This window comes from Coffea arabica, chromosome 3c (assembly GCF_036785885.1).
Source record: "Coffea arabica cultivar ET-39 chromosome 3c, Coffea Arabica ET-39 HiFi, whole genome shotgun sequence".
Classification (NCBI taxonomy): domain Eukaryota; kingdom Viridiplantae; phylum Streptophyta; class Magnoliopsida; order Gentianales; family Rubiaceae; genus Coffea; species Coffea arabica.
Window position 1 is genome coordinate 12,891,720 of NC_092314.1, and position 8,835 is coordinate 12,900,554.

Genomic DNA, 8,835 nt, shown 5'->3' on the forward strand with positions numbered 1-8,835 from the left:
ACTCTGAGCAGAGTGATAGAAGGAGAAGTTAGCTTCTCAGGATCCACCCAGGTTCTTGATTTTTGTGATATGCTGGCCAATACCAACATCCATATCAAGCATTTTAAGGATCAGATCAGTGTCTCAAGTACTATAGAGAGTTCCTAATTCCTCTCATAGCTTAAGAGCACCAGAAATTAGCCAGACTTCCAGCCGCATGCTATCAAAAGGTAAAATGCCAATAGACCATGAAGTCATGGTTGGTCCCGATGATGAGAATGAAAAAGTAATTGAAACACTTATCAAGGATTTTGAGGATCGGCTCAGTGTCTCAAGTACCATACAGAGTCTTCCTAATTCCTCTCATAGCTTAAGAGCACCAGAAGTTAGCCAGACTTCTAGCCGCATGCTATCACAAGGTAAAATGCCAATAGCTCGTGAAATCATGGTTGGTCTTGATGATGAGGCAGCAAAAGTAATTGAACGACTTGTAAGGGGATCAAAACAGGTGGAAATTGTTCCCATTGTGGGAATGGCTGGGCTTGGTAAGTCGACTTTAGCCAAAAAAGTTTACAATAATAGTTCAGTAACCTGTCACTTCCCCATTCGTCTTTGGTGCACTGTTTCTCAAGAATTTAACAAGAAAAGCTTGTTAATACAAATTTTGTGCTCCGATGAAGAGCAGTCTGGGATGGATGAAGAGCTTAAAAACTTGGATGAACATGAATTACTTGACAAGCTCTACAAAAGCTGAAGCGGAAGAGGTATCTTGTTGTTTTTGATGATGTCTGGGACATTAAGGTATGGAATGAGCTGAGAATTTCATTCCCAGATGGCAAAAACCAAAGTAGAATCATCTTCACTAGTCGATCTTCTAATGTAGCTTCACAGGTTCAATATGGTGGAGAACCTCACAAGATTCGCCGCCTTACTGTCGAAGAGAGTTTCGAATTGCTGCAGAAGAAGGTGTTTGGAGAAGAAGAAGAATGTTCTCAAGCATTGCATGGATGGGGCATGGAGATTGTCAAAAAGTGCTGGGGATTGCCACTTGCACTTGTTGTTGTAGCTGGAGTCCAAGCAACTATAGAGCATGATATTTGTGTTTGGGAAGAATTTGCTGAAAGTTTAACTTCAACCACCGTGTCTGATGCAGAACAATGCAAAAGGTCGATGGAGCTTAGTTATGAGCATCTCCCATATCACTTGAAGGCATGCTTGCTGTATTTTGCTGCATTTCGAGAAGATGAAAAAATTGGTGCCAAGAAGTTGATGTGTCTCTGGATTGCAGAAGGGTTTGTGGAAATAATTGAAGGAAAGAGATTAGAGGATATTGCAGAAGAATATCTGATGGACCTAATTGGCCGAAACCTAGTTATGGTAGGTAAGAACAGATCCATTGGTGGAGTCAAAACTTGTTACATTCACGATTTGATAATTGAGTTCTGTAAGGGCGAGGCGAAAGAAAAGAATTTCCTTCAGGTCCTGCGAGGATATGAATATATGATGAGCTTTCTACCTTTAATGAGCCTCCCAACCTACCTCGGTTGTCCATTTGCTCCAGTGGAGAAGATTTTATAAAGTCAAAGCTATTTTGTCCATATTTAGGTACTCTGCTATTCTTTGGTGCTACTCCAGGATGTGAGTTTGACTTGCTTAATATCTCCTTCCTTTTTTGCATCTACAAACATCTTAACGTTTTGAATTTAGAGGGCATTAACCTAAGGCTGAAGGAGCTTCCAACTGAAGTCGAATCACTTCTTGGTTTGAGGTACGTAGCCCTTACAGCTCGGCACATGAAATTCATTCCACCATCTGTAGCCAAGCTCTCACATTTGGAAACCTTTTGTCTATATTCCACCTCGGTTGTTTCATTGCCAGATAGCATCTGGAACATGAAGAAGTTGAGGCATGTCTGTTTGAGGGGTGGCGTTGTTATTGGTCTTTCTTCCAACGACAACGGTGTTGAAAACCTCTCCACTTTACCCAATTTAGACACGCTCCTTGTTTGTATCTTTATGAAGAGGGAGAGAACTTATTGAGAAGGATTCCCAACGTTCGCAGACTTAAAATTTCCGATCGTCAGACTGGAAATGGAGTGTTGAACATGAGGCAACTAGAATGCCTAGAATCACTCACCTGGCGGGGCAATTACTCCTCAGATTCACGGGAACATGTTGAGCTTTCCTTTCCCAAGAATTTGAAGAAGTTGAGTCTTGAAGCTCTGGGTCTTCCCTGTGGTAAAATGTCATTGATTGAACAACTACCCAACCTTGAAGTCCTCAAGTTAAGATGGCTGTCAACAACTACCCAACCTTGAAGTCCTCAAGTTAAGATGGCTGTCAATGGACGGCCAAAGATGGGAGCTGATGGAAGGAGGATTCCCTAAACTCAGGGTCTTGACTTTGGAATATGTAAAAGTTGCGGAGTGGATAGAGGCAGACCCTAACAGTGATGGTTATTACTTCCCGTGTCTTCAGCAATTAAAACTGGACGGAATTTCTAAATTGAAAATGATGCCTGCTTGTTTAGGGTTTATTCCAACTCTTGAAACAATTCAGTTGAAGGTTTGTGGAGATGGTGTCAAATCTTTAGTACGGGAAATTGAAGAAGCACAGAAAGATTTTGGAAATGAGAATCTGAAGATCATTATGTAAAATATTGAAGGGCATCAGCTGGTGCAATATCTGGTAATTTTTTTTGTCATTACCATTAATTGCTTGTAGAAATAATCATGCTTTTTTCAGTTAATTTATATTTACCTTTTGGTAGCTTATTTGGACTTCAATTGCCTGTAATGCATGCACGAGCACATTGAAATTGATGACAAACAACTAATTATTGCTCTGTTTTTTTCTTGATGATATCATCAGGGAGTGCTGCGGCGGTTTTCCTCTTCAAATTGTAATTGATCATCTGCGTGGTCTGACTTTCTTTGGTGCTTTTGTGGAAGATTAAGGTAAAAATTGGAAAGGATCGATGGCTCTTTTCTTGTCAAGATATGGTGGAAACAATCAACGAGATTATTCAGATATTTTGCCGTTGGCCTATTTTGTGTAATTTCGTTTTGCTGAATTTAATGATGGTTTTGTGCTCTTTGTTTTCAAACATGTGTCAATTTGCCATCAAGGAACTTTGTTATCTTTTTTTTTTTTTTTTTTTTTTTTTTTTTTTTTCTATTTGAGGTTCAAACTCCATCATTTTGATAGAATTGATTGACAATTTATGTTTGAGCTCATGATTCTTGGAAGAATATGATAGCCCAATTTGGAAACCTCTATGATCATCTCTTTTTTACTCACAACAGGTTTACGGTAAAAATTGCAATGGGGATTGCAAAAGGCATTACGTGGCTTGCTCCATATTCTTGGGTTTGGATTTAGGATATCCAACTTCGAGATTTGCTAAATTTTCAGAATCATATTTTACTTCTTCAAGCTGGAGAATTTTTGCAAAGAATGAAGTATGGGACTTTAAGTTCCTTTAAGAAGGATGTCTGCAACTTCAAAATGTTCTGATTATAATTTCATATTCCTCTTTGTTTAGTAAGACCCTTCGCCAGTCACTTCCTTTGAAATTGTAACTTTTCTGTTAATGTTGCCATCATATACCAATTGTTTTTGCAGTGGAGATTCTTTAGCAGATTAGGTCCCATGGTTATGGCAGTGCATCAAAGAGCCAGTACCTGCTTCAAAAGATGCTCATTTTCTGGTAAACGTCTCTTTGACGAAAACATATAATGATTCACTCATTGTTGTTGAGCCAAGTGACAATGAAGTCGATACCTGTTAAGGTCTTGTTTTTTCGATTGCTTTAGATTTTATAAAATTTGATTATAGAAATTGATTATAAAGAATAATTAGTATCAGTAAAAACTACTATTTGGGTATTATAGATTTTAGCTACCAAATCTATAAGCAATAAAAAACGTCACAAAAACTAATTTTTCAACATCATAATCTATAATCTGTTGCAATAATGAATCAAGAACAACCCCAAGACTTTTATGAATGGAGAAAATAACGTTAGCAGGAAGGTACTGAACTCTGATTCTTACAAAGCGGAATTATCTGTCAATCGGGTTAGCCTTGTCAACGATGGGAGTGACGGTACAAAGCAGACACAAGGCTTATATTCTTGTTGCTCCAGATGATCGAAATTTTAAGATGTGTAAAATGGTTTCAATTTATTTGCCTTAAACGGTCTGTTCATTTCTCTATTTTTTCATTTATTGGCGGATATTATATTTATCAAGGGGTTGCTGTTCTCTCTTTTTTTTCTCTCAATTGAAGTTTGGAGTCATTAATTGGCAGCGTTGCTGTTCAGAAACGTCATCTACAAAGGGAAGAAAACTTTGGGAGACTTTACCAAGTCTTTGCTGATTGAGGGATCAGTCACCTTTTCTCCAGTCTTTCCCCAAATTCCCATACAATTTCCATAAAGACTTACCAAAAGTCTTCGATCTTTACTGTCCAATAATGGTACTATTCGAGACTTTTTCTATTTCTGCTTAATTTCCTCGTCATTCCAGCTTCACAGATTGGAAACAAAAAAATTCCAAGAAGAATTCCACTGAATCTCAGCGTCATTCCTCTTGATTCTTTGTTTATATTTTGAAGTACCTGGAACCCTCTTCAGCTACATCAAACCCCATTGATCTGACTTCCTGAAAACAATTCCCCCAAGGGCATAAACTTTTCAACAGTCAGCCATGCCTTCAAACATCCAAATACCATCAACTAAAGCAATCATCTCTGCTGCTGCCTCTGTAACTGCCACAGCCATGCTTATTAGGTCCTTCGCCAATGATATCATCCCCCAGGAGTTCAGACACTTCTTCTTCACCAAAGTTCACCAGCTTTTCACAGCATTCTCCAATGAAGTCATCTTAGCCATCGATGAATTCGATGGCCTCGGCCAAAATCAACTCTTCAAGGCTGTAGAAGTTTACTTGGGATCCATTCTAAGTCCGTCCACCAAAAGGCTTCGAGCCACGTTGCCTCAAAAAGAAAAGAAAATCAACGTTTGCATGGAAAGCAATGAAGAACTCACCCAACAATTTAACGGCATCCAGCTAAAATGGAGGATGGTTCGTGAGCAGATTCAACCGAGATACGTTACGATGCCTGGTGACTACAATTCAACTATGATATCTGAACACCGGTATTATGAATTAATCTTTCACAAGAAGCATAAGGAAATGGTTATTGGTGAGTACTTGCCTTATGTTTTGGAAAGATCCAAGGCTGTTGAAGTTGAAAAGAAGACACTGAAATTGTTTATGTTGGGAAATGATCGGATGATGGGACATAGTGGTAATCCGTGGCAATCAGTTAATCTTGATCATCCAGCCACAATTGACACGTTGGCGATGGATACAGATGATAAAAAGATGGTTATCAATGATCTTGAGAACTTTGTCCGAAGGAAAGAGCTTTATAGGAAAGTTGGGAAGGCATGGAAAAGAGGGTATTTGCTGTTTGGGCCACCAGGAACAGGGAAATCAAGTTTGATTGCAGCCATTGCCAATTATTTAAAATTTGATATCTATGACTTGGAGCTCACTGATATCAGGACCAACTCTGATCTGAGAAGGTATCTGATTTCAACAGCTAATCAGTCGATACTCGTCGTGGAGGACATTGATTGCTCGATTGAGCTCACGAACAACCGGCCAAAAGCATCAAGGGCACCTATGCACCCTCACCAATATGGTCAAGAAAACAGGGTAAGTTTCCAACGTGATTTGTGCTGCTTTGGAGTAACATAGCATTAAATCTTGCAGTGTGCTTTATTACGAGGGTATACATATTGTTTCAGTTTTGCCCATTGCATGACTCTCTCCTTTGCGTGAGCTGAAATTGCTTGATGAACTCTTGACACAAAGACAAACTAGAGTGCTTTGCAAATACCATATACCAGAAGACTTTATCAAGCATATATGTTATCATACAAGTTGGCAGAAAGTGATAATCACGGTTTAAGGCGATTAAATTGAATGTCTAAACAAGTTCCATCTACAACGGTATGTCTTAGACTCCTAGCCAGGTACCCAAATGCCAGTTGCCATTTCTCGTTAGTGAAGTACCAAGGGCTGGAGATTCACAGAATTCCTTGTCAGTCTCTTGGGCTCTGACCTAGATACTTGCATATATTTATTACTTTTTTTTTCAGCGACGATATAATTTGTATTGATGGGCAAAAGATGTACACTTATATGAGCAAAGACTCAAGTGATGCTATACAAAAGTGCAAAGTACACTGAGGATTAATCCATTCCTCATCTTGAAAGATGCCTAAAGCATAATCATTAATCAATTTACATCTATGATCTATAATCCTATCCAAACAAAAGGAGCATTTCTGGAATAAGGACCTCAGATTGTTGATATCATCGATTGATGTTGCCATTCTGATGTCCCTGGTTTTCCTTGATGTTATCTCCTTCAGCACTTGGATGATGGGGATACGTACTTTAATTTCCTGCCACTGCTGTTTTTTGGCCTTGATGATGGCCAGCTTAACAGCTTTAGCAGTAACCTGTAGTTGACCTCCTGAGCTTCTATCATTAAGTGCCCAAGCTATTACCACCTGTTTATTGCTGTTAGTTGCAATGATCCCCATCCCAACTCTGCTTGAATCTTTCTGCACTTGAGTTGTTACTCGGATTTGAATATCTGCACTCCCCTCTTCTACTGCCACTGGCTCTTCCCTGGCTCCACTGATATCAGCGGAGCTCATTCTCTCATTCTTTCTTCTGACTGTTACCTGCTCCTGCCATTCCTGTTGTGCCTTTTGAACAGCTTTCATTGGATGTCTTTGTTTGGCATTAAAATTCCAATCATTTCTATTTTTCCAGATTTGCCAGAGTATATTGGCTGTCAACTCTATATGGGCCATGCCGCCATTTATCCTGCTTGTTGCTCCCATAACAGCATTCCACCAAGCTAAAAAGTTCCCTGTATGCTCTACTACTCCATCCCATTGTATTGATGACATTTTCCATACCTCTTGAGCTTTTCTGCAATGGAATCAATAGATTCCTCTTGCTCTCCGCATCCTTTGCAGATTGGATCACCAGTCTGAGTTCTTCAATGTATTAGTCCATTGACTGGTAATGCTCCATTGATACACCTCCAAATAAAGTGTTTTAGCTTGCACTTGACGTCCAGCTTCCACAGTACCTTCCAGGTTTTCCTGCCAGATTTAGCTGAGCTGGTTTCTCCCTCAGCTCCTCTTCTCTCCTCTTGATCAGTTAACCCTTTGCACAGTTCCTTGTAGCCTGATTTGACAGTGTAGGTTCCATTTTCACTATGAATCCAGTAATTGCAGTCATCTCTCCCTGAGATGCATATATTTATTACAGCCATGGAGAAATTAGATTGTCAGCACTCAGCAAAATCTTTTGTAACTCACCATCTTTCCAGGTTACCTTGTCTGGATTGCTGAACTTCATTGATGGACTATGGTCGAGCTGTGGGGATGAGCGCATCATAGTGTTTACAACTAATCATAAAGATAAGCTAGATCCAGCTTTATTGCGCCCTGGTCGTATGGATGTGCACATTTACATGTCGTATTGCACCCCGTGCGGTTTCAAATTGCTTGCTTCCAATTACCTTGGAATCACAGATCATCCACTCTTCTTGGTTGTTGAGCAGCTGATGAAAGTTACAAAGGTGACTCCTGCAGAGGTAGGGGAGCAGTTATTGAAGAATGGTGAGCCTGAAACTGCACTAGAAGGCCTGATTGAGTTCCTTGAGGAAAAAAAGAAAAATGTCGAATTTGAAAATCATAAAAGTAATCAACAAGCACCCGAAGCTGCAGTTCCCCTTGAGCTTGAGGAAGAAGGTGGAAATGAGGGAGAGACAAACGTAATCAGCCTTGAAGCAATCAAAGACCTGGTAAAGATGAATAAAGTGTCTCCTGATGAAGTTCAAGTGATCAAGAAGGATGAGGCTGATATTATTTTGAGAGGCTTGATTCAATTGCTTCCGGAGAAAAAGGAGACTCAAGAACTGAAAATAGACTCAGGATCTTCTGCTGAGAAACTCTCCCTGACCTGAATTTGAAGGGAAAGGTGGGCATAAATGCGGGAGCACCGGAGCAGAGGAGGATAACAAAATTCGCAGATCATGTCCCCTGGTGCGAAACCAAGCACATCATGTCTCCTAGTGCTAAACTACCTTTGTTTGGATTGCAGTTTTCTAAAACAATATTTTCACGTTTTTCGCGGATACATTTTCGATTACTTTTTTGATATATACATCAAATTGCTATAATATATTTTTCAAGAAAAAACTCCAAAAAAAAATAAAAATCCGAACATAACTACTTCGTATATTACAACTCTTTCAAGAGTATTTGATACACTAAACTTCTAGGGTACTTGGTACGCTAAAATTCTCATTATATAACAAGCCACGTTATGATACATTTCAAATTCTCTAGAGGCAGAAAACTATGATGTGATATGTCTACCACATATGGGGCAAAGTACAAATTAAAGAAAATGTAGGAAGAACCAGTCTTGGTTCCTCGTATGACAAAATAATTTCATTATTAGTTCCCCATATTGCATCTTTACCATACATGATTCTTTAAGGTATAAATAATTTAACTTTAGTCCTTTACCTTTTAAAATTTTAAATTCGGTCTCTTATCTTTATGAAATTTGTACTTCAAGTCCACTCCTCCAGCATCCAACATGCTTTTCAAGAGTATAATGTTAGAAATAAGAGGGATCAAATATGTCAAGAAAAATTAAGAATTGAAGATCTAAATGAGAAGTATGCAATTCTTAAGGAAGAAAATATTATCTAAAGTCAAACATACTAGGCTATAGTAAGACTAGCCAAG

At 39.0% G+C, this 8,835-nt stretch overlaps 2 protein-coding genes across 5 annotated transcripts; both read left to right on the forward strand.

Moving 5' to 3' along the window:
• The first annotated feature begins 214 nt into the window (after positions 1-214).
• On the forward strand, positions 215-2,296 carry LOC113722571 (putative late blight resistance protein homolog R1B-8). The gene is made up of 4 exons (XM_027245849.1): positions 215-524; positions 719-1,360; positions 1,585-1,917; positions 2,001-2,296. Exons 1-4 carry the CDS (start codon positions 215-217, stop codon positions 2,294-2,296), a joined length of 1,581 nt encoding a protein of 526 aa, XP_027101650.1.
• LOC113722574 (AAA-ATPase At3g50940) lies at positions 1,566-8,258 on the forward strand. 4 transcript variants are annotated; one of them, XM_072082277.1, is made up of 6 exons: positions 1,566-2,666; positions 2,850-2,935; positions 3,284-3,687; positions 4,290-4,457; positions 4,596-5,704; positions 7,404-8,258. In XM_072082277.1, the coding sequence occupies exons 5-6, from the start codon at positions 4,688-4,690 to the stop codon at positions 8,040-8,042; spliced, it is 1,656 nt and encodes a 551-aa protein (XP_071938378.1). In that variant the 5' UTR covers positions 1,566-2,666; positions 2,850-2,935; positions 3,284-3,687; positions 4,290-4,457; positions 4,596-4,687; the 3' UTR covers positions 8,043-8,258. The 4 variants fall into 4 exon arrangements, with proteins under 4 accessions (XP_071938378.1, XP_027101655.2, XP_027101654.2 ...); XM_027245854.2 differs by having other exon boundaries at positions 3,284-3,521; positions 3,603-3,687; positions 4,290-5,704; XM_027245853.2 differs by having other exon boundaries at positions 1,566-1,747; positions 1,858-2,666; positions 4,290-5,704.
• The last annotated feature ends 577 nt before the right edge of the window (positions 8,259-8,835 follow it).